The following is a 25302-nucleotide window of genomic DNA, read 5'->3' as shown; positions in this document are numbered from 1 at the left end:
CTCTAACTTTCCCTGTGACCTTGGACAGGCCTCTAGTTTACCTCAACTACAAATTCAAGCATTTTAGAATGGTTTCTCCATTTCTCTTAGCACCCTGAATCTATAAATCTGCAGGATAGGAAAACACCTCCTCGTAAGTTTTTTTTCTTTCTTTCTGTCCTAACAACCTAATTTGCTTCAGAAATTGGAGTTAACAACCCAATGAGTATTTTAAAAATTTGCATTTGAATATGCATTTGCTCCTCTGTTATATATGTATAAGCCTCCCAAAGACAAGGATGGCCAAAAATGGAAAAGAATAGTTTCTGTATCACAAGGTCCGATGGGGATAAGTGAAATGATGTATGTAAAGTATTCAGCAGAGTACCAGGCTTCTTCCAACTGCTCAGTAAATGTAGCCATTGTAATTCCCAGGACAAGGATATACCAGGCATCGCTATATTTAAAACTCAATTTCTGCTGAAACCACAGTCTGTTGTTAACACTGGACTTTGTATGCAGTTGAGGCTGCTGAAGTTTGTGGAGCAGAATTGAAGAGACAACAGAAATAACTTTTGACAGAGGAAAAGATACAGTATGTATAGTGTATATACAATGTACATGAGTCTGCTGTTTCCTGTGTACAAGACAAAGGTAGCTGGGTGCTGTAGCCAGTGTGCTGCAGGACTGTGAAGAAAAAAAGAATCCGACAATATTACCCAGCCGAAAAAAAGAATGAATACTACCATTTTCAGCAACATGGATGGACCTAGAGATTATTATGCTTAGTGAAGTATATCAGACCGAGAAAGAGAAAATACTATATGCTATCACTTACATGTGGAATATAGAAAAGAATTCAAATGAATGTATGTGCAAAGCAGAAATAAACTCACAAATGTGTCCTTACCAAAGGGGAGAAGGAATGGAGAAGAGACAAATTAGGTGTTTGGTATTAACAGATACAAATTACTATGTATAAAATAGATAAACAGCAAGGATACACTATATAGCACGAGGAATTACACCTATTATCTTGTAATAACCTCTAATGGAATAGAATCTGCAAAAATACTGAATCACTATGCTGTACACCAGAAACTAACACAATCTTTTAAATCAACTATACTTAAAATAATAAAGTAAAATAATTAAAAAAATACATCCAACAAATACTTATTAGGTACATAATGTACCAAACATAAAGATCATGACAAAGTCCGTTGTCCCTAAGGAGCTTTTGGCTTGATGAGACAGACATGCAAAAAGGAAATGACAAAACAAAGCAGGATGGAATATAGGTTCAGGGAGCTTAATTCAGACAGTGGAAGTTAGGAAAAGGCTTCGTAGAGGATTTGGCATACATGTGTCGACGGAAACAATATACAAAAACAAGCAAACAAAAAAACCACTGTGGGATTAACCCAGTGCTTTGCTTTCCTGGGCTGAGCTTTTGTTGGGTCTGATTATATTAAAATTCTGGATATACTTATTTGTCATGGTTTTAGCATAATTAAAGGCCATGTCTTTCCCTAAAAATTAAAACGGGGGAAAAAACCGTCCAATCTTTATGATTCTGGGTTTGTTATATTTGAAAGAGTTTGCCCCCACCCTCAGTGGGGGGCAGAGGTAGATAAACACAGGAAAACATCTCCTCCCTATGTTTTAAGAGTCTCATTGGAGCCTACCATGAACTGAAATCTGAAGTTTTTCTCTGATCAGGTGCTGCCCTCCCAGATCCAGGACATGTTATTTGGCTTGTTTTTCATGAGGTCTGAGAGCTGGTGTGCTTTATGGACCCTGGACTAGTAATCAGTCCTGGCTAGACTGTCACTGGCTATCTACCCTTTGGCAAGTTGCTATATCTCCTAGGTTGTTTCCTTGCTTCTGTTAGAAACAAAGGTTTATTGTGAGGGCCACATGAAGACAGTATTTTGAGAAGTTCTTTGAACACCGTATAAATAGAAGGAATGGTGCTGTCTCTGTGGGACCCAGCTGTTTTGTTCCCAGGATATACCAGATACATGTCATTGGAGGGAGTGAAGGATCGTCTAAGAGGCCTAATTCCCAGAGAGTAAGGGTTGCTTTTTCCCTGGGAGCAGGGGCCTACAGACAAAGGTACCTGGACAGTGTCCCTCCCACTCAGCAGCTCACTCGCTCCGGATCCCGGTGCTAATTCTGTAGTCGAGCTGAATCCCAGTTTTAGATGGAACCTCATCTGTGAGCTGGAGTTGTAATACCAACCTGCTGGGGTTGTCAGGACCCAGCATGAGAATAGACACAGCAACCTGTCACCCAAGTGACTTGTTTTCGGAGGGGAGGGTACAGCTCAGTGGTAGAGGGTGTGCTTAGCATGCACGAGGTCCTGGGTTCAATCCCCCGTACCTTCGTTAACAAACAAACAAACCTATTACCTTCCTCCCCAAATAGTAAAAAACAATCGAATTACCTCCCTCCCCCACCTCTCCCTCCAATAAAGCAAGGATAAAATACTGGGCTTTAAAAAGAAAAAAAAAAAGAGGAAAAAAGAGAATAAGAAAAAAAATTAAAGTTTAAGAAATAATGTGACTGTATAGATTGTCAAGTTAAAAAATATTTAAAAGAAAACCACATACATATGTAAATTTAAACTACGTACATACATAAATATAAACCACATACATATATCTGTATGTAGAATTTGTAAAGCAGACCGCCATATCCAATCCCTAAAATATATTTATCTTTTTTTTTTTAATTGAAGTATGGTCAATTACAGTGTACCAATCTCTGGTATACAGCACAATGTCCCAGTCTTGCATATACATACATATGTTTGTTTTCAAAAATATATTTATCTTTGAGCCTTGGAAATAAGCTCAGTCAGAGAAAGAATATAAAATTCTGGGTTGTAGATATCTGTTGCCTTTAAAAGCTAAGTGGACCTAAACAAACAAACAAACAAACAAACAAAAAAACCCCAAGTGAGTGGTTATCTACCTGAGATCACTGAATTGTCTTTCAGATGATGAGCTAGTCGTGAACCCCAAGGTGTTTCCTCACATCAAGCTTGGGGACATTGTGGAGATTGCTCACCCCAACGATGAGTACAGGTGAGCGTTGGACTAGGCTCAAGGGAACTCACTGGGCCACCTGCTGGTTCCAAATGAGGTTTTGTCTAAGGGGCTCGAAGGGGAACACAGCTCTTTGCGTTTGGATAAAAATGCCCCAGCCCTCTAGGACGTGATAAACCAATCACCTTTCAAAAAGTGGTCCATTCTTCCTGTATTTAAAGCTGAGATGACAACTCTGTGAACAATTCTGTAGCGTTTATCCATTTCCTGGAGGACAGTGCAGAGCTTCCTTCTAAGGGAACTTTCTCCCATTGTCGTGCTTCCTTCAGTTACAGTCAGTCAGTATGATGTTTGTCTTTTGTGGGCAGTGAGGAAAACTGGTTAGTTGCTGCTGACAACATCCCAAATCTTTGTTGCTTTTTTCCCCCCCCCAGCCCTCTGCTTTTGCAGGTCAAATCACTTAAGGAGGATTTGCAGAAAGGTAAGAATTCCATCTCTCTTCTCTAAGATTTTTACACTTTACTGTTTTAGAAACTGTAAGAAACCCCTCTTCTCAATCGCAGGGAATGAGAGCACAATACTCCTTATCAAATTCTGTTCCTGCTAAAACAATAAAAATCATCAGATAGCAAAACTGCCAAGGAATCTCATTTCTCAGCATCTTGAAGGCACTGAAAAAAAATCTGTATTTAGAGTCAAGAGGAACGTTAATCTGAATAGATGAAGCTTTACACTTGTTGGCAAAGCATGCTTTGCTCAATATTATATTTTTTCACAAAATGTTGAGTGCCTATTTTGGGTTGGAGCAAGGGAGGACTGGATATTGTAGATTACCTCCCACTTGTGCAAGGCGCTGTTTGTTATCTGTCTTTCTTGGTCTTCCCACTAACTCTCTTTTATAATTTTATTTATTTTTATTTGAGGGGGAGGTAATTAGGTTTATTTGGTTCTTATTTTTAATGGAGGTACCGGGGATTGAACCCAGGACCTTGTGCATGCTAAGCACGCACTCTACCACTGAGCGACATCCTCCTCCCCTGCTAACTCTTGGGTAAGCAAGGAAACTTTGTCTCAGTAGGATGAATTGGCTTCGCTGGAGTAAGTGAAGGAGCCGGAGCAGTGATTCTCATTACTCATTCTGGATCCAAATCCTTTCTTCCTTCCCCTAGTGACTGTACCATGCTGAACAAGGAACTAAAATGTTAACTGACAGCAAATAAAGTAATTCCTTAAATGGCAGTCGACAGACAAAAAAACCTAACTTGTAAAGGGATTTTGATGTTAACCACTTTTTAATATTTTAACTTGTTGGGAAAACATTCCATAAAACCCAGGTCTTGAGGGTCCTCCTTACCCTCACCTCCTGCCACCTGTTAAATTTCTTACTTACCAGACTTAAGGTCTCTTAAAAAGTTGATTTTTTCCTTAACTACCCCTGCTACTTTCATCCCAAAAGAGGAAGAATCTGTTCCTTTTCTGAATTTTCACAACCCTTCTTTCTTACATTGCTTCTTAAATTCTTCTCTTTCTCTCTCTGTATCTCTGTCCGATTCTCTCATTTTTTAATTACTTGGATTCAGGTCGTATTTTGCCTGAAAAGCAGAGAACTCTCTAAATTTCAAGCTTCTAGAAGGCAAAGGATATGTCTCACCCTTGGCAAAGGATCAAGCTTGTGCTGTTTGTTGACTGTCTGAGTATTTATACATTAGACTATATTTACCTGATTTTTCAAAATGTGTTATCTGATCCAGATTTCGTCTGTTTCAGAAACAATCAGTGTGGACCAGACTGTGACTCAAGTGTTCCGACTAAGACCTTATCAAGATGTGTATGTGAATGTTGTGGACCCTAAGGTGTGTCTTTGTTCTGGATTTGACTATCTTTTGGGGAATGATTAACACCCTTCTTCAACACTGGGTCTCTAAGGAAATAATGAGTTACTTAAGTGTAGTGTTAGACTATTAAATACGTGGTCATATATAGGTTATATGACCATTTAGGTTATAGGTAGGTTGTAGCCTGCATTTAAAGCCCTCCCTCGTTTTTAAAAGCTTGTCCTAAAAAGGGTCTGCATGTTTATGTGTGTTTGTGAAGCTGAACATAAAATTTTGTAGTAAAATACTGAAATTTCTTTGCATATTCTCATTTTTCTTTGAGAAATGATGCTATAAAATTTAGAGGCAAAAATCACTGTCCAAGAGATATTATTGACATTATCAAGGAAAATGAAGCCACAGCTCGTTGTGTTTGTGTGTAAAAGTCAGAATCAGTACTCTGGTACCCTTTGCCCTGAACCATGATACAGCGGCTGTAGTATCTGTTGTAGACTGATCGGTACTCGAAAGCCTTTAGCTGGATAAAATTCTGTTTGTCAGGGTTCTGCTATTAAATGGTCTTCCAGGAGTTGACTTTTTTGTCAAAAGGTTTTCCTGTGTTGAGTGTGAATTGCCTTATGACTGTAAAGTGTGGCAGAGTAATGCAGAGAGATGTTTTTGATTGATTATCCCTTTTAGGATGTGACCCTTGACCTCGTGGAATTAACCTTTAAGGATCAATATATTGGCCGTGGGGATATGTGGCGGCTAAAGAAAAGTTTGGTAAGATGTGGCTTTAAAAGTGCATTACTTTTTTACTTTTCCCATTATGTTGATAATCCACGTTCACCCTGGAGATTTGGGAGATCTGGTAGGGAGAAGAGGATAAAATCATTGCTAATTCCAGTAGCACAGAAGAATTATTGAAAACATATCATTTGTCTTTTTTAACTTTTTTTTTTTTTCAATAGTTTCTTTCCTCCTTTTTTTTTTCCTTAATGGAGGTACTGGGGATTGAACCCAGTGTTTTGGGTTTGAATAGGAATTTATAGTATTATTTTACATTTGAACGGGACTTTAGTTTTCAGATTTTTACCTGATCTCATTTACTCCTCACATCTCCTGTGGACAGGCGTTTATTACCCCTGATTTATAGATGTGAGAGCTGAGATGATAGCCCAAGACCTGAAAGCTCGTCGATACTGGGCTAGAACCCAGATTCTGTTGCTTCCAAGTTAGACAGCTTTTTGCTTTACCCTCCTCCCATTTTTCCTTGTTTATTTATTTTTAATTAACATTTTCTACTTAAAATGATCAGGTCATCAGAATTGTGAACTGGGGCTGAAAATTCTCCTTTTGGGCTTTTTGAATATTATGAAACAACAGATTACAGGTAGAATTTCCATATGGTGTGTATTTTCTGAAAAAAAAATCTTTGCTCATTTTTTATTTGGTGGAAGAGGGCTTCACTCTCTAAAATGAGGAATAAGCGTTCCATGTGTAAATGTAGTTTTGGATGCAAACATATTTCAAGATAAGTGTTATCAGTGAAGCTGGCCACTTATTATCCACCTGGCTTTGACTGTAGTTCACACTTGCCAAACTCTGGAGATCCTACTGTCATACCTGCCCCAGTGGGTTTTCCTCTGGGATAAACCTGTTACTCCCATGTTAATTGAACTTTGGGTTATTAGAAGAGACTAGAGCCAGGAGACTTTCTTTGTGACCTTTTATGGCGTGATGTGTTGTTGAATCTCTCTCTCTCTCCCCCTCTCTCTTCCCTTAGGTCAGCACATGTGCCTATATCACTCAGAAGGTGGAATTTGCTGGCATCAGGTAAATACTATATCACTCTTGATTTACCAGCTTGTAAACGGGAGTAGGATCTAGTGCAGTAATTGCACTACAGATAGTGTTTGAGGTGCATGGGAGTCTGTATAATGAAATACATGATAGCTTAAAACATTAGGTGGTTGTAACAAACCCCCAAACCCCACAATGCACTAGCGCAGTATTAAGGTGGGCGGGCATTGCTGGGCCGCCTGGTGTTCTCTAACAAAGACGGTCTACACTCACAATCTTAGAACTGGAAAAAGCCTTAGATGAATATGTATTTAATCAAACCTGCCTGTTTTATAGATTAAGAAAAAAAAAAGTCACTTTCTTTTCCTAACTACACGAAGAAAGGCAAATTTCAAAAAAAAAAGGTGCTCTGGGCCTTGTATAAGAAACAAATAGTCATAATAAATTATTAAAGAATTTCTTTGTCATTTAGTCTTTTACTCTGGTAATTTAGTCAACAGTTAAGGACTTAGACAGTTTCATTACCTTGAGGCTCTGCCTGGGAAACATTATCTTTCCTTAAAGAGAAACATTTTTATTTTCTCTGAGTAAATTCACAATGTATTCTTAAAAAAAAACCCCAAAAAACAAAAAACCAAAAACCTCCAAAATCAATATTTTAAAAAATTAAAGAAATTTTTAAAAGAAAAATATTGCACTGATATCTATCTCCTAACGATTAGTAGGCTGCTTTTTTAAAATTTGAACTTAGATAAGTCAGAGAAAGACAAAGACTGTATGATATCACTTGTATGTGGAATCTAAAAAACATAACCAACTACTGACTATAACAAAAAAGAAGCAGACTCAGATACAAACTATTGGTTACCAGTGGAGAGAGGGAAAGATAGGCATGGGGGCTAAGAGGTACAAACTACAATGTGTAAAATCAGCTGCAAGGGTATACTGTACAACGCTGTGAATACAGCCAATATTTTATAATACCCATAAGTGGAGTAGAACCTTTAAAAATTATGAATCACTGTAGTATATACTTGTAACATATAATATAATATTATATACAAACTATACTTCAGTAAAAAATAAATATTAAAAAAATTGAATTTAGAAACCTACTCTATTTAATATCATTGTGAAGAGATCCCATTTTCCCAGGTACAGTTTTGGGGACTGCCAACTAGCTACTGGTTTTATTTTTTGTTGTTTCTTTTTTTTTTAGGTTTTTTGTTTTTTTTTTTTTTTTTTACTTAAGTTTTTTTTCTGACTCACACTCCAGAGGGAGCAATACTGAGTAATTTCTGGCTCTGCCTTCCCAGCTGTACGGGAGCAGACAGATCTGTTTGAGAATCACACTTAAAGCTCATGGGGGCATGCAGTTTGGTGTTTTCCTGCTCGATCCGCCTCCCTGCAAAGGAGCTTCTGGAATCTTCTCTGATGAGCTCTGATTCTGTGGTGGCCGTTCTCTTAACACATCTGCCCTGATTGTAGAATTAATATGATCAAATACCCCTTGTTCAGCACTACTAGGGATCAGGCAAATGCTAAGTGTTTTACATATGAAGCATGCTCAGGGGAGACAGTCTGAAAAACAGAATAAAGAAGCAGAGGAAAAAGACATATTACTACTCAGAAGCAACCACTGTAAACATAGTTCTGTCAAAATATTCTGTACTTTTTCCCCTTTTAGCTTGAGACCATATAGTAGGTTTAATTTTATATACTGTTAAAAAAAATCCCTCTAAAACCTGTTTTCATACTTGAAAAATACATATTTATTTTAGAAAATTTGGATAACACATATAAAGAAGAAAGTTTAGAATAGTGTAAAAGCCAGCCACCTACAGATAACTGCTGTTAAGTTTTGGTGCAACCTTCCAATACTTTATTTTCACATGGACACGCACGCACACACGCATGTTTACTCAGATGATGATACCGTGTATACTATTTCGTATCCTTTTTTCTGCTTAAAAGCCTAGATACGTTTCCGGTGAAGTTAAAACTCCTTGTAAGCATTATTTTAATGGTTCCATGAAATTCTGTTGTCTGGATTCAGCATCATGTACTTAACTGGTCTGCCATGGCTGAACACTTAGGTTGTTCAAAGGTGGGTTAATGTAAATGACACTGCAGTGACCATACTTTGCACTTACTTTAACTTTTTATTCACAGGATGATGAAATTTAGTTGTAAAGGATAGTGCAGGTCCCTGACCCTCAACAGCTCATTTGATAGGAAAGTGACCTGCCCAAGAAGTCCCTCCATAGATGAAGGCCCAGTGCCCACCCACTCCCCCCATCATCTTCATCCTGGTCTAGGGCTTGGTCTCGGGTTGTGTTCTGGAGGGGTGTGGATTTTGCAGTTGCATCTGTCAGTGGCATTTCTTTCTCCTTTGAGCCTGTAGAAAACAGAGGGGGCCTGTCTTGGGGCCATGCTCAGTTCCTGTTTGGATAAGGGCAGGTTACAGGCTGAGGAGCAAAGGTCAAGACTGCATTTGTGTGTGTGTGTGTGTGTGTATTTCATAGAGAACCATTTCCATAGGAAGGTTGATAACTGTCTGGCGGCTCACCAAGTCCTCTCCTTTACAGAATCTCATTGGATCTTCCCAGGGGCTCTGGAAGAGGGATCGGGCAGGATTCTTATTAACCACATTTACCAATTTTTTTTTTTTTTGACTGAGGCTCAGGAAGGTGATGGCTTGACCTCCATAGGGAGTGGAGGCTCAGGACTCTAAGCCCCAGTTTTTTAACACCGCTTTGTCTGTACACCCTAGTAGAAGTTGGAGAAGGAGCTCGTTTTAGAGGTCTGGTTAATGTAGCATTCAGTAGCTTGTGTGCAGAGTACTTCCTCATAGATCATGGGAACATCAGATCGTTCCTTATAATGTTAAAGGAAAGGAGGTCCCTTTCCAGGTCAGGCTTGCTGTCATTGTCCACTCACAGACGGACCTGGGCGAAGGAATGCCAGGAAGCACCCCTCTTGGTGAAAGCAGAGCTGGGGCCCTGAGAAGTGTATTTGAAGAGCATGGGCTTGGTCCTTCCATCTTCATTTTACAGATGGGAGGGAGGCCCAGGGAGGCTGGCTGATTGTCTGTTGTTTCCCGGGTAGCCTGAGCTGCAACTCATGGTACACATTTTCCTAGCTTTTATTTTATCTTGTCCTCTTTTTTTTTTAAAATGAGGACTGATTGTTTAGGGCCAGGCAGGCAGCTGCATTGGGATTGGCAGAAGAGAAGGTCGAGTGGTTGGTTGAGGTAACAGCTACCACTTCCCCCGCCCCCGGTACAGCACTCAGTGCTCACGGTCACCGCTGTATCCGTTCCTTCTAATACAGAGAGCCCCTAGTACTGTTGGTTGAGTGCCTCCTATCCCAGCACTGTCTGAAGATTATCTGGTTTAATTTAATTCTCACAACAGCTCTGGAAAGTAGGTATCATTATCTCATTTTTTTAGATGAGGACCCTGAGTCTGGCAGAGTTATTCCCCCATGACCATTCAGCTAATGAGTGATGCTCAGAATTGAAATCCCTGCCTAGACTGGTTCCACTCCAGGCTGGTCAGCTCCGAAGGCCATGCTCTTTGAACTGTTGTATCCACTTCATGCCCTTAAAAAGATGCAGAGGGGGAAAAAAAATCAAGCCCTCACAATGCAATACCAAGCTGACATGAAGATTTTTCAGGAGAATGGCCCTCCTTTGAATAGTCCCTTCCTGCCTCCTGACTGCTTGCCTTCTAATCTGATATTGAGATGGATTTTGATTCTGTTGCAGCTTATTGTCTCAGAGTTGGGTTAAGCAATGGGTTCATCAGTGCTTCTGAGCTGTTTCTGGGACAGGGACCCTTTTGAGATTTGACAAAAGGTACATTTCTGTGCTCAGAAAAGTTTGCATCATTTCAGAGGGTTCATGGGTTCCCCAAAGCCCTTCCTTAGACCCACAGGTTTTTGTATGGACCCCCAGATGAAGAGCTCTGGTTGCACAGATCCAGTACACTGAGAATTCTTTATCTTGTGGCATCTGTTCATGGCATTCTGGAAATCTCGAACTGGCCAGGTGATCTGGGTGTAAATAATAGAGTAGAGTGAGTAGAGTGAGCCACACTTTTTGGTTTAAGTAGGACCTGTAATAATGTGTGTGTGTGTGTGTGTCTCCTTTCAGGGCACAGGCTGGTGAACTGTGGGTCAAGAATGAGAAAGTCATGTGTGGTTATATCAGCGAAGATACAAGGGTAAGACTGAGAAAATGCCTTTCTTGGTTTTGTTTCCTTGCGCTGTTGTAAGTTGTTAAACCAAAAGTGAAACAGAGAAACAAGCAAAAACTTGGTCTCATGTTCAAGCTACTATCTGCCCAGCAGGACAGTATTGTAATGTAGTCAGGGACTCCTGAAATTCCAGTGTTTTAGAGTTGCCTCTCTCCACTTTGAGGCTGATCTTCATTTGCTTCTATTTAATATCAGACGTGGAGATGGCACGTCTAGCTTGCAGGCTTTATGCCCACTAATACCCAGCAGAAGTTAAAAGTCGGGAGAAGATAGTGTTGGTTAACAGGAAGAGAGACCTTTGCCAAGGAATCTCCTCCTGTGACTGTTCCAGTTGGGAAAATCCAAACAGCTGTGAATGTTACCCACGCTGGTGAAAGCACCTATCTGCCCTTGCATAGACTCCTAGAGGGTCGGACAGGCTCTTCCCCTCGTGGCCAGTGGTGCCAGGGATGAAGCTTGCTTTTCTCTTAATGCAATTAAGAGAAATCTTCCAGCAGTGCTTTTTTTTTTTTGGTGGTAAAAACATAAAATTTACCATTATAACCATTTAAAAAATATTTTTATTATTATTGTATTATTTATTTTATTTTGGTGGGGGGAGGTAGTTAGGTTTGTTCAATTTTAGAGGAGGTATTGGGGATTGAACCCAGGACCTCACACATGCTAAGCATGCACTCTACCACTTGAGCTATACCCTCCCCTCTGTAACCATTTTTAAGTATACAGTTCAGTAGGGTTAAGTATGTTTACGTCATTATAAAACCTTTTCATTTTGTAGAACTGAAACTCTCCAGAACCTTTTCATTTTGTAGAACTGAAACTCTATGCATTATTGATTTTTTTTTTTTTTGATTGAAGTATAATCAGTTTACAATGTTGCATCAATTCTGGTGGACAGCATAATGTTTCAGTCATATATATACATACATATATTCCTTTTCATATTCTTTTTCGTTATAGGTTATTACAAGGTACTGAATACATTTCCCTGTGCTGTACAGTAGGAACTTGTTGTTTATCTCATTATTGCTTTTTAATGCAATTGTGTTTTTGTTTATTTCAGGTGGTGTTCCGTTCTACGTCGGCTATGGTTTACATATTTATTCAGATGAGCTGTGAAATGTGGGACTTTGATATTTATGGTACTTACTGTTCCTAAGTACTGATTGTCACTGCTAATCAGGAGATATTTATTCCCCCCAAGCTGGTATCATTTACAGTAAGCTCTTGACAGTCTCTAAAGGTATATCCTGAGATCTTTACAAACCCTCAAATGCTGAAATAAATAAATAAAAATAAGTAAATATTTTACAGGTTGTGCATATAGTGAATTACGTGAAATGTAGTAAAGTATTAATGAAAAATCTGAATTCTCAGATCTCTAATCTGTAAGTATAGGATCAAAAGCCATAGAGAAGTGACTCTGTGGCTAAGAACCAGTACTTTCTTTGGTATCTTTCATTTCTTGTTTTAGCACTCATAGAAATCACCAAGTTTGTCTCATTTTGTTAAAGTTACTACACAATAAGAAAATGATAAAGTTGCTGTGAGGTGTGGATACCATGTCTGACACACCAGCCTTATGATGCATGCAATTCAAATTTGTGTTTGGGAAAATTACAAAGTAATATTCACTGTGGGTCATCATAGCATCTCAGGAACAACAGAAACTGCAAATGTAGTTAAGTGAATGCCTGGGGTCCACCAGGTCCATCAGATCATCTTCTGACAAGCTTTAAGCATCACTCTGAGAGTAATTAGAAGTTTGATGCTTCTCTCATTTTGAAGATATATTGTAGTTTTCAATCATCAAAGCTTTTTCAATCTTGCATTTTATCTTGAAGCCATGACTGTTTACTGAGTGAGGCAAATATTAAATTTGGCTGTATAGAAAGTCTAGGCTTAAACCACTTTTATGATTGTGTTTTAGGGTATAGCAGAACCCACTTTCTCTTTGACTAGTCCGATTCCTGTGACTTTATTGAGAGAAGAAATTGTAAGCAAGAAATAAACCCTCTTCTCGTTTCTTTTCAGGGGATCTGTATTTTGAGAAAGCTGTGAATGGTTTCCTTGCTGATCTCTTTACCAAATGGAAGGTATGTTTCTTCTTGTGCACTAAGTCTCGTTGAATAAACATTATTCAATGAATATTTTTAAAATGTACAGTTTCTATTAAGCTGCATTTAATTGAAGTATCTTAGCTAAAGCCTAAACTGATAAGACTCTAGATTTCAATTACCTTAGTCACCTCAACATGATAAAGGGCATTTATGAAAACGCCACAGCTATCGTCATACTTAATGGTGAAGGACTGAAAACTTCCACCTTTAAGATCAGGAACAAGCTAAGGATGCTTGCTTTCACCACTTGTATTCAGCGTTGTGCTGGAAATTCTAGCCAGAGCATCTAGACAAGAAAAGGAAATAGAAGTCATCCTTACTGGCAGAGAAGGAAAGCTATCTCAGTCACAGATGTAGAAAATCCAAAAAAATCCACCAAGAAACTATTGTAGCTAATAAACAAATTCAGCAAAGTTGTAGGATACAAAGTTCAACACACAAAATCAATTGTGTTTCATCCACAATGAACAATCTGAACAGGAAATTAAAACAAGGTATTAAATTTTAAAAAGGGAATTAAATTATAAAAGCAATTACAAGAGCATCAAAGAGAATAAAGGACTTGGGAATAATTTGCCCAAAGAGGTGCAAGATTTGTACACTAAAGTCTACGAAACATTGGTGAAAGAAATTTAAAAGGCCTAAATAAATGACAAACAACCCATGTTCATGGGTTAAGAGACTTAATATTGTTAAAATGGCAATACTACCCAAAGCAAACTATTTGAATATGGTCCATGTCAAAATCCCAATTGCGTTTTTTTTACCAGAGTGGAAAAGTTAATTCTAAAATATATATGGAATTACAGTGGATCCTGAATAGCCAACACAATTTTGAAAAAGAGGGAAGTTGTAGGACTCTGACTTCCTAACATCAAAACTTAACTACAACAAAGGGTAGCCAAAGCAATATGGTACCCACATAAAGACCGACATGCAGATCAATGGAATAGAACTGAGAGTCCAGAGGTCAGCCCATACATCTCTGGTCAGTTGATTTTACACAAGAATAGCAAGTCCATTTGATGAGGGAAGGGATAGTCTCTTCAGCAAATGCTTCTGAGACAAGTGAATATCTATGTGTCAGAGAGTGAATTTGGACCCTTAACTCGCATCCTATACAGAAATTTAACTCCAAATGAATCGGGGACCTGAATACAAGAGCTAAACGGATATAACTCTTAAAAGAAAACATAAGGGAAATTTTTATGACCTTGGATTTGTCAGTGGTATCTCACCTATTACACCAGAAGCACAAGCATCCCAAGGAAAAGTATGTAGTTTGAATTTCATCAAAATTAAAAACTTTTCTGCATCAAAGGACGCTATCAAGAAAATAAAAAGAGCCCACAGAATGGGAGGAAATGTTTGCAAATTATCTTTCTGATGAGAGTGTAGTATTCAGGGGAAAGGGTATAGCTCAAGTGGTAGAGCACATGCTTAGCATGCACGAAGTCCTGGGTCCAATCCCCAGCACCTCCATTAAAAATTAATAAATAAATAAACCTAATGACCCCCCCCGTGCTGAAAAAAAAAAAGAAAAGAAAAAAGTAGGGTTCTACTCAATTAGCTTTTTTATCTTGGAGAAGTATTCAGTCTCTCTGAGCCTCTGTTTCTCTGTCTGCAAAACAGAGATGGTTATAGTTCCCGCCTCAGGAGGAGTTTGAAAGTACCTGCGCATAGTCAGATCTCAACAGGATCTAGGCCTTGATGGAGGCTAATTTCCATTCTCCTTCCCCAGCTCTAAAGGTCAGAGAAGCAGAAATGTGACACTGGCCCTCAGAGAATCTGTAGGCCTGCTGGGAGCGCGGGGCTGCACGTTTGAAACGTTGGCAAACCAACCATCCTTGTGAGGGGCTGGAATTCTGTTTGCTTCTGAGCTTGGACTTGCACGGCTGAGGAGGGTGTGGGTGGTGGGGAAGGAAGATGGGAGAGTATCTCAAGTGGAGAGAAGCGGGTGAGCCAAGACATGAGATTGTGGTGAAGTCTTCTGTGGCTCCTCGGGGGCTTCGTGTGGGGAGTGGTCAGGTAATGGGATTGGATTAGAAGGAAGGGTCAGGTCAAGCTGAGCGGTGTGGGCTTGATTGCATGAGAAGTGGGAGCCAGGAGAGATTCTCAAGCAGGGGGTCAGTGTGATCAAAGCTGGGGAGAATTTGAGGAAGAGGAGTCCAGTGGCCTGGAGCGGTTTGGTGAAGGGACAGACAGGAAGCAGGCCAGCCAGGAAGCTCCCGCAGTCACCTAGCTCAGGGGTGCCTCGGCCTTTGTGTCTGCCTGAGGCCGGGGTCTGAAGGAAGAGGCAGACAGTGGGGACTGCAGGGAGCCAGGACTTGGGGGTGGGCTGAGTAACGGCCACCTTGCGCTCTGTGATGGCTGTTTCCACATTGGGTCTGTGAAAACCTCCATGTCAGGTCCGGCTCAGTTGTCCTTTAGCTGTCCCCCAACCCCAGATTCTGTGAGCATTTATAGCATCAGATGTAGGGTTGGGAGTTGGCAGAGACCCATGTTAGTGTACAGGAGTTTGAGCTTAGGTTTTGTTTATTTTGTTACAGTCAAGAACTTTAAGCAAGAGCTTGAAACTTAATTAAAATAACTTTATGTAACCACATGGTGTCGATTTAGAACAGTTTGGTGGAGGTTATTTACCCTTCATACACCTATTGAATAGCTTAAAGCTAACCCTGTGGACAGCAGGGCCGAACACGGGAATTTATGAATTCATTTCTGAGCCCAAATATAGTGGCATGGGGTTATTAGGAGGAGTCCCAGCTGACATTTATTGAGTATTTTGACCCCAGGTATGGCGGTGTGTGTTTTACCCACATTCTCTCACTTAATCCTCTTGTCACTTTTACACGGATGGGGAAAGTACAGCTGAGACAAGTTAGATAACTTGCCATGATCGGTAGCCTGTGAAAGCAGGATTCTAATCCGGTTCCATCCACTCATCCAGTGCCAGCCTGATAGCACAGCTCCAGTGCCATCCTGTCTGTGGTTCTGTAATCTCCAGCCATGTCACCACTATTGTATGTTATCACACGTGAATTGAGGGTCTCACGGCCCCACACCAGCCTACTGTCAGGCTTTTTTCTTGTATAAAACTTATACCAAAATTGGATGAGTTTGGAGCTGAGTTTGGAGTGCCTAGATGTCCAGTAAATTAGCTGGTGGCTAGTTGGTTGCTCTTGGTTCTGTGGCTTCTGTTTAGGAATCCCTGTCCACCTGAGATACATCTGTGCAAGAGTATGAAGTGGTGTGTAATGCACATCGTGTTGTATTCCTTGTATGGTGGGTGCTCAGTATGCGTGGTTGGGTTAGATGTGGGGTTGGTCAGTGTAGGCTCCTTGTTGTCTTCAAAGACCCAGGAGGAACTGAAACTGAGCTTGCTGGCTCACTGGCAAATTTCATGCCATCTGTCAACACCTTACTTCTAGGACACTGATCTCCAGACTCCATAGAAATGGGTTTTAAAAAAATTTTTTTTAACTGACGTCTAGTCAGTTTACAATGTTATGTTAATTTCTGACGTACAGCATTATGTTTCAGCCATACGTACACATACATAGATTCCTTTTCATATTCTTTTTCATTATAGGTTACTAAAAGATATTGAATGTAGTTCCCTGTGCTCTACAGTAGAAACTTGTTTATCTATTTTATGTATAATAGTCAGTGTCTGCAAATCTTGATCTCCTGATTCATAGAAATGTTTTTTCTCACTATTCCCCATCCCAGTCCAAAGGCGATTCCTTATCTTGGTTTCAACTTGAGCAGTAATTCTCATCCTGTGGCCCTGGTCATACGTGGGAGTGTCTTTGATTCTTACACCCACCACCATGGGTTCTGTTCTTCCCTAACCTACAGTTCTGAAGAAATTAGAGAACACTGTGAAGCAGGTACAGATACCACGATCCTTTGACAATGGGCAGATCTATCTGTTTCATGCCCTCTCAGGAGCTGGGAGACAGTGACCCAAACTTACGGGTGACTTGCAGTTTTTAAAACACTTTCCACATTCCTGGAACTTTAGGTAACTTGCTCAAGGTCATGTGGTGGTAAGTTTCTGAGCCAGGAGTCAGTCTGGGCTGCCTGACGCCACAGTCCTCTGTCCACCACGCGGCCACAGGAACGTGGTGCCATCCTGTGCCGTGGGCTGCCTCCGAGCCTCCCAGAACGGAGAGTGTACGTTCATGCAGGCTGCCTCACAGCACGGTGAGTGGCATAGACTTGAGCCCTCTTTTTCTCTGCTCATGCCCAGGAGAAGAACTGTAGTCATGAAGTGACAGTGGTCCTTTTCTCTAGGACTTTCTACGATGCAAAATCTCTTGGTGAGTAAGTTATTTTTTTGTGAAGCTCTTCACACGCCCATCCTCACTCCTTCCCTGTCATTCTCTTCCTTTTGGCATTGCTCCATCTTTCCCACCTTGTCTATTGTGGGGACGGGGTAACATGGAAAATGACACTGTTCATTAGCAGATACAGGAAGTCTTTGGGCCGCGATTCAGCTTAAAGCCAACTTAATAGACATAAAATTGTCTGTGTGTGTGTGTGTGTGTGTTTCTGCGTGTGATGCAAATCCTTGACTCAGAAGGGGGAGCAGAGAAACTGAATTTCTCTTTTCAATCTGATCTGCATATGTTGTTTTCTCTCTTTCAGATGAATTTCCTGAAATAAACCGAGCCTCAGTTAGGCAGGATCACAAGGGGCGATTCTATGAAGACTTCTATAAGTACGTTTGGGTGCTTTGCTATGCCTTTTCTCCCCCCTCCTTTGGTTGTTTTTTTCCTAACTTAAAAAAAAATAAATCTTTTTACTTTGGAATAATTTTAGGTTTACAGAGTAATTGCAAAAATAATACACAGGGTTGCCATATACTTTTCACCCAGCTTTCTCTGTTAACAGTTCCTAACTGAGTACATTTGTCAAAACTGCGAGGTTAGCATTGGCAGTTTTTTCTAATTTAAAAAATTCTCTACATATCACTGTGCTAACTAGACAGATACACAGTGATGCATCCCTGAGTGCTTTTCTGCTTTCTTTCCATTAAAAAAAAAATTAAGACTTTTTTAAAGAGCAGTTTTAGTTACACAGCAAAATTGAGAGAAAGGCATGGAGATTTCCCATATACTCCCTCCCCCTACACATGCTTGCTGTCCCCCACCCAGGGATCAACATTCTTCATCAGAGTGGTGCATTTGTTGCAGTTAATGACCCTACAGTGACACACTGTACACTGAAAGTCCCTGGTTTACCTTAGGGTTCACGTTGGTGCTGTCCATTCTGTGGGTTTGGACAAATGTATAATGGCATGTTTCCATCATCACAGTATCATGCGGAGTATTTCCACTGCCCTAAAAATTCTCTTGTGCTCCACCTGTTTGTTCCTTCCCCCACCTCCATCCCCTGGCAACTGCTGGTCTTTTTAGAGTCTCCACAGTTCTGCCTTTTCCAGATTGTCATATGGTTGGAATCATTCATACAGTGGCATCTTTCACTTAGTAACATGCATTTAAGGTTTCTTCATGTGTTTTCATGGCTCAGTAGTTCACTTCTTTTTGGTGCCTAATAACAGTCCCTTGCCTAGATGGACCATGGTTTATCAATTCACCTGCTGAAGGACATCTTGGTTGCTTTCAAGTTTGGACAGTTGTGAATAAACATCTTTTCTTTCTTCCTCCCTCCCTCCCTCCTTTTCTTTTTGCATGTGGGTGTCCAGTTGTTCCAGCATCATTTGTTGAAAAGACTGTCTTTGCTGCATTGTATTAGCTTTGCTCATTTGTCAAAGATCAGTTGACTATATTTCTGAAGGTCAATTTCTGGGCTCCCTGTTCTGTTCCAGTGATCTTTTTGTCTGTTCTTTCACGATATCACACTGTCTTGATTGCTGTGACTTTGTAGTAAGTCTTGCAGTTGGATAGAGTCAGTCCTCCAACTTTATTTATGTCCTTCAGTGTTGTGTTGGCTATTCTGGGTTCTGTGTGTTTCTCTAGGATAAATTCCTAGTGTTAAAATTGCTAAACTAATGGAAATGTATATTTTTCTTTTTAAATTTAAATTTTTTGGAGTATATTCACATGGTTCAAAAGTTTAAAGGTTCAGAAAGTATACAGTAAGCAGATTCCCCCCCATCTCTTTCCACTGGTTTATTTCCCTGACCTAGATATGGTTATTGGCCATCTAAGTAAACCATATATATGAGTGTTTACTTCTTAGGCTTTTCTTATATGCCACCTAATTGTAATTCAGTCTGAAAGAATGTTCATCTTCCTGTTCAACACTGAGCATTAATGTAATCTGAAGGCAATTTTGAAATATTTTCGTATTTTTGATTTTCCATCTCTGTGACTCTTGATGTGATTAGATTTCTTTGCTAATGCTCACCGAATGCATCTGACTTTCTTACATACTGTTGTATGATAAATCACCACAGCTCTGGGCACCCCCTTCTCCTTTCCTTGAAACCCCTGCACGGGACCTCATGTCCTGTGCTCAATAGCTGCTCGATGCCTGTCTTTTGATGGCGCTCCTTTCAGAGTGGTGGTGCAGAACGAAAGGAGAGAAGAGTGGACCTCACTCCTCGTGACCATCAAAAAACTCTTCATCCAGTATCCAGTGTTGGTGCGACTGGAACAGGCAGGTACTGCACTGATGTGTCGGAAGGGAGAGGAGGCGGAGGACGGAGACTGGGGGCCGAAGAAGTTCACGCCCATTTGCCTTCCAGCGCTGTGTGTCGTCTCTGCTTCTGGTCGGGTCTCTGTTTCGGGTTGGGTCACGTTGTTCGTGATGTGGGCAGTAGGTTCAGTCATGTCCCTTCTGCAGGGTGGGGGCCTGTGGAGCCAGGCACCATCTGCTTGTTTTTGAAGAATCTATCTTTCATGAGATGTCCCTTCTGTCGTGTCTTTTGCTCCAGAGGGCTTTCCCCAAGGAGACAATTCTACCTCAGCACAAGGAAACTACTTGGAGGCCATCAACCTGTCGTTCAATGGTGAGTCAGGCCGCCAGCCGTGGTGAGCAGGCACCTTGCTCATCCCAAGGCTGTGAACTTGCTTTTACTAAAGTCCAAAGACCCGGACCTATCTGGTGATGCCCCCCGACCCCCAAATTAACTGAAAGCAGTGACTTCTGATTGGATGGTTTCAACGGCCACCATTTATTTACTCTTGGGTCTCCTGTCGGGAATTAACGTGTTCTCCTCTGCGTCTCACGGTGGTCCCGGAGTAAAGAGCTGCAGGGAGACTTCCTTGGGCTCTTTGTTTTCCTAAAAGCTGTATTCTTATTTTCCACGCCATCCAAGCTCTCAACGGTTTCTAGGTAATTTTTTTAACCTATTTTTTAAAAAATTACAACAGGAACCCATGTTCCTAGAATTCAAATAATAGAGAGGTATATCAAGTAAATCTGAAAATTTCTCCCCTCCTTCCGCTGTCTGTCCCCTTCTAGGAGGGAGCACTGGGAACAGTGTGGTGTGATTTCTTCTAAATGTCTGTCCCTGCATTTTTATATTAGCTACATTTTTATGTTTCTCTTTTTTGCAAATAACAGAAACCTACTTAATTCAAACAAAAAGGGAAATTTACTCTAAGGATACAGGGGCTCGTGGGGCAGCCAAGAGAGGCTTAAACTCTTGCTGGAGGAGGTGGGGACGGGGGTGGCTCTGGGAACCACAGCAGCGGGATTTCTCAGAGCCGAGTTCGGCTCCCAGCACCCCAGGCTCTGCTCACCGTTCAGGCTGCCATGTGCCAGCCCTGGGAGGTTGTCTGTCTGTCACTGGCCACTGACGGAAGAGACGATGTGTCATCGCTTCACAGTGTGTGTCACTTGTCCCTGTGTCTATACCCGGGTGCTGGGGGTTCTCGAGCACGGGGTCTTTTATTAGTAAACCTATTGTCATATTTGAATAGCACTGATTTTCATAATAAGAATTGCACAGGCCAGAAATAAGAATTAATGTGCCAGATTTACAAAACATCACAAGATTCTGGTCCATTCTCTTACATACTGTCTTCAATTTATGTGTGTGAGGATTGTGTGCTTAGCACACACGAGGTCCTGGATTCAATCCCCAGTACCTCCATTAAAAAAAAAAAAACTAATAAATAAATAAGTAGACCTAATGACCTCCCCCTACACACACAAAAAATTAAATTTATGTTTGATTCTTCTACGTTTCAATACAGACCCATTTATGGATGGTTTAAGCTAATGACATGAAATTTGCGCATTTAAGGCTTCACGGGGCACGTGTTAGGCATCGAAGAGGGGGACCGGCAGGGGCGACAGGGATGTGGTCCTGGATTCAGGCAGCTGTGAGAGTAGAGGGGGAAGGACAGACATGCACTCAGGTCAGATGTGACAGTTGTGCTGATAGAAACATGGACAAAATGTCCAGGAGCCCGGAGATGCTTGCCACTGGTTGGTTTCTGAAAAGCTGTAACGTCTTCACGGGAGGACCTTCTGCTTTGTTTCAAGTGTTTGACAAGCACTACATCAACCGCAACTTTGATCGAACTGGGCAAATGTCGGTGGTGATCACGCCCGGGGTGGGTGTGTTTGAAGTGGACCGCCTGCTCATGATCCTGACCAAGCAGCGGATGATAGACAACGGTAATGCTGCTGGGCCCGGCTCTGTGTCTGTGTGCTAGTAGCATGACTTCCCTCAGGGCTCCGAGCATCTGGGATCCAGGGTTGAGAGTCCCGTGGTCTGTCGGGTGGGACGCACTGGGTCATCCACAGTTAGGCATATTTCCCAATTGCCAGGGTCGGTGTTTGGCTGTATCTTACTTCTCTCTGAAGGACATAACTGGTACTCTGAGTTTCCCAAACATATTTCACTCTGGAGAGCCCTTTTTGGTGGTTGTTTCCAGGAGCCAGTGTCCATCAGCCCATCCTGGGAAGTGCCCTCAGTCACCTTGTCCCACCTGCCCTCCATGCTGTGCCGTGCATCCCCGACTTGTACCCCCCCCCCCCCCAGTTTGATTTGTGTTCCAAGAAAATGGAGTTGGGAACGGAAATCCTGACTGCAGTAAAGCTCTGTTAAGTGATGGGGCTTTTTCCTTCGTACTGAGATGACAAGGTTGCTTTTCCTTTCTGGCCTGGAAACCCTAGTAGCGGAGGCCTGGTGGTCTTACTGACAAATCAGGTCCTGCAGGGCCATCAGAGGCTCACTGTCCAGCACTGATTAGTGGCAGGTGTGATGGAACCTGGTCACGAGGAGACAGAATGCCTCTGTTTATTCTCAGCTGCCTGGGCAGTGCTGGTGAGGTGATAAATCATAGGATGATAAGTTGGCTCTGCATGTACCCTGTACCCTAAGTCACGTCTCTAATAGATTGGGCCACGTATCTCTGCCTCTCCCCCACCCTGCCCAACTTTCTGTCTTTACTCTTTTAGGAATTGGCGTGGACTTGGTGTGCATGGGGGAGCAGCCACTCCACGCTGTCCCGTTGTTCAAGGTGATTCGATTTTGCATTGCTTACTAAAGGCCAGTTTCCAGCACCAGGGTGATGTCGAGAATAGTTAAAAGCAGACAAGTCGGAGCAGTCCTGGGTCCCACCTGCTCCCCAGCTGACCTCTGCCCTGGCTTGTCCCCTTTCAGCTGCACAATCGGACCGCCCCTCGGGGTTCTCGCCTGGGCGACGACTACAATATTCCTCACTGGATAAACCACAGGTGGGTGAGGTCCTGATAGGCTGTAGGTGATCGGGGTTTCTGTGAAGGTCTCTACCTGCAAAGCAGTGGCAGTGATGTAAGAAGAGTCTGCGGTGAAAAACATAAAAGCGATTTTTAGGACTTATTTCCACAGCTGTTCCCGACTCCTGCAGACCATTGCAGACTGAGCCTGGGCCTGGGCCCCGGCCTCCACATGGGGGAACGTCCCTGCACCTCCTCTTTCCCTGGGCCCCGGCTCCGTCTGGGGGAATGTCCCTGCACCTCCTCTTTCCCTGGGCCCCTCTCTCCATCTGGGGGAACGTCCCTGCACCTCCTCTTTCCCTGGGCCCCGGCTCCGTCTGGGGGAACGTCCCTGCACCTCCTCTTTCCCTGGGCCTCTCTCTCCATCTGGGGGAATGTCCCTGCACCTCCTCTTTCCCTGGGCCCCGGCTCCGTCTGGGGGAATGTCCCTGCACCTCCTCTTTCCCTGGGCCCCTCTCTCCATCTGGGGGAACGTCCCTGCACCTCCTCTTTCCCTGGGCCCCGGCTCCGTCTGGGGGAACGTCCCTGCACCTCCTCTTTCCCTGGGCCGCGGCCTCTGTGCTCATGCTGATTTCAGCCTGAGGGGGAGATTCTAACCCAGTCAGGAATCGGAACTAGCACACGTGAGGCAGTCTGTGGGAAAGCAAAGAATAGAACAGTAATTTAAAATGTAATTAACGTCTCACTGTAGTTACAGAAGAAAGTTAGGATCAGTGAGGCTGAAGACAAAGGTGTTCACAGGAAGATGATCCACGGCCGGGGTTCCAGCTTTGTCTTGGGGTGTAAAATGAAAGGGGTTTTAGATTAATGACCCTGTTTGTTTCTTTTACAGTTTCTACACATCCAAAAGCCAGCTGTTCTGTAATAGTTTCACCCCACGAATAAAACTGGCAGGAAAGAAGGTAGGTTTCACCCACCAGCAGGGCCCCCGGGGACTGTCACACAGATGTGACAGATGCCCCCTGTACCCCAATGGTCATGCATAGCATTTAAGAAATTTTCCGTAGAACTTTACAGTTTTCTACATTAAGTAAATAAACAAGGCAGATCCCAGACTGCAAGAAATGTCTTTGGCCAAAATATAAGAGTTATTTTTATTATAACATGACCAGTTTATTCAGATACTGAGACCACTCAGATGCCAGTGGGGACAAAGACATGGGTACACATTACAGCAAAGGGGAAATGGGATTTTCACAAAGTCACATCTTAACAGCAAAGAAATGCACATTCAGACAAGAATGAGGGTTCTTTTTTTGCTTACCGAATAGGTTTAAAACAAAAGTGATAGTTAGACCAAATGCTAGAAAGTGCGGCGACGTCTGTGCTTGAGTACCTGGTTGGTGTGAAACATGAATGGAGAGCAGTCCAGGCACGTGCACCAAGAGTAATGAGAACGTTCATGCCCTTTGACCCGGGGCCCCTATTTTTGATGCTGTGATGTAAGGAAATAATTGAGAATATTGTATTCAAGTAGATCTTGCTCTGGTTCTATTTAAAATAGTGAGAAGTTGAAAACAATAGGGAAATGGCTAGATAAAATGACATATCCACTCGCTGGAATACATCTGCAGCCAATAAAGTGCCCATTTTAGGAACCTGGCAGTGTTTTCGATGTAAAGAGAAAAACAGACTGTTTTGTCTGAGGGCCCCACCCCAGGGTGCTCTTATCCGCCTGCCTGTTTCTAGCAGAGCTGAACCCTCCAGTTATCCTGCTGTGGCTGTTACACTAGGATCAGGGCTACCTCTTCCCTTTTTGCAGGGAGGCAGGAGTGAATGTTACTCTTCTAATAGGGGAGATACTAGTTTAGAGGAATGTGAGGACTCCCAAAATAGGCTGTGTGAAGTAGGGAAGTGTGGGGAGTGAGGGCTCTGCCCGGAAAGGGCCGTCTCCTGCCTCCTAGGGTTTTGTGCCTTCACCACAACCGGACGAATTTCTCTGCAATGTGATTGTTTTAAAGAAGAAAGATTAAGTGTTGTTACGGAAGGTTAAAGTGCTATGCAAAAGATTTATTTAAAAAAAAAAAAAGATAGCTCTTTGGGTTTTCTCTCTACCTTTACACCCCATTTCTGCAAATGAGCCGTCTACCTACTGAGTGCTCAGCCCTGGGGGGTGTAGATGGGTGAGAGCGAGTGCCATGTGAAGGGGGCCACATGCAGGGTTGGGGTCGCTGGAACTAACCCTGGGAGGACAGACATACCTGTGGATCAGCCAAGAGTCTGAGGAGCTGGGCCTGGATCCTGGTTCTGCACGTGCTCATGGTGTGACTGGCAGCAAGTCCCTTACTCTCCTAGGACTGAATATCCTCACCTGTAAAGTGGAGCCCATGCCCTAATTGGATAGAGTTGTGAGAGCGAACAGGAGTGAGGTGGGAAGCAAAGGACCCAGCGGGGCCTGATCCCGGGGTGGGGAGGTGTCCGGTGTTCATTATGGGGACGGTGAGGCCTGGCCTCTGCCTGGGGGGCAGCCACCTACATGCTGTGCCGGGTGATGAGTCTGTTCGGGCAGAGGAGAGAGTGTGATCCACTATCTGTTTCATTTTACAGCCTGCCTCTGAGAGAGCAAAGAACGGCCGTGATGCCTGTG

General features: G+C 42.4%; 1 protein-coding gene across 7 annotated transcripts in view; it reads left to right on the top strand.

Moving 5' to 3' along the window:
- Positions 1-25302, top strand: part of DEPDC5 (DEP domain containing 5, GATOR1 subcomplex subunit) — an 80192-nt gene that overhangs the window by 1472 nt on the left and 53418 nt on the right. For 6 of the 7 annotated variants that reach the window (XR_004133722.2, XM_031443147.2, XM_031443145.2 and 3 more), the window contains exons 3-19: positions 2984-3071; positions 3467-3513; positions 4800-4885; positions 5546-5629; positions 6633-6682; positions 10806-10875; positions 11972-12050; positions 12943-13004; positions 17284-17353; positions 17682-17754; positions 19559-19662; positions 19936-20010; positions 21495-21629; positions 22416-22477; positions 22621-22694; positions 23548-23617; positions 25263-25299. Coding sequence is in view for 6 of the 7 variants with exons in the window: in XM_031443147.2 (XP_031299007.1) it covers positions 2984-3071; positions 3467-3513; positions 4800-4885; positions 5546-5629; positions 6633-6682; positions 10806-10875; positions 11972-12050; positions 12943-13004; positions 17284-17353; positions 17682-17754; positions 19559-19662; positions 19936-20010; positions 21495-21629; positions 22416-22477; positions 22621-22694; positions 23548-23617; positions 25263-25299 (1266 nt within the window). In the remaining variant the exon portion in view is untranslated. The remainder of the gene's footprint in view (positions 1-2983; positions 3072-3466; positions 3514-4799; positions 4886-5545; positions 5630-6632; positions 6683-10805; positions 10876-11971; positions 12051-12942; positions 13005-17283; positions 17354-17681; positions 17755-19558; positions 19663-19935; positions 20011-21494; positions 21630-22415; positions 22478-22620; positions 22695-23547; positions 23618-25262; positions 25300-25302) is intronic. The other variant, XM_064481052.1, reaches the window with a different exon arrangement.

This window comes from Camelus dromedarius, chromosome 31, assembly GCF_036321535.1.
Source record: "Camelus dromedarius isolate mCamDro1 chromosome 31, mCamDro1.pat, whole genome shotgun sequence".
NCBI lineage: Eukaryota > Metazoa > Chordata > Mammalia > Artiodactyla > Camelidae > Camelus > Camelus dromedarius.
The sequence above is the reverse complement of the archived record's forward strand: the minus strand, read 5'-3'. Positions and strand labels throughout refer to the sequence as shown.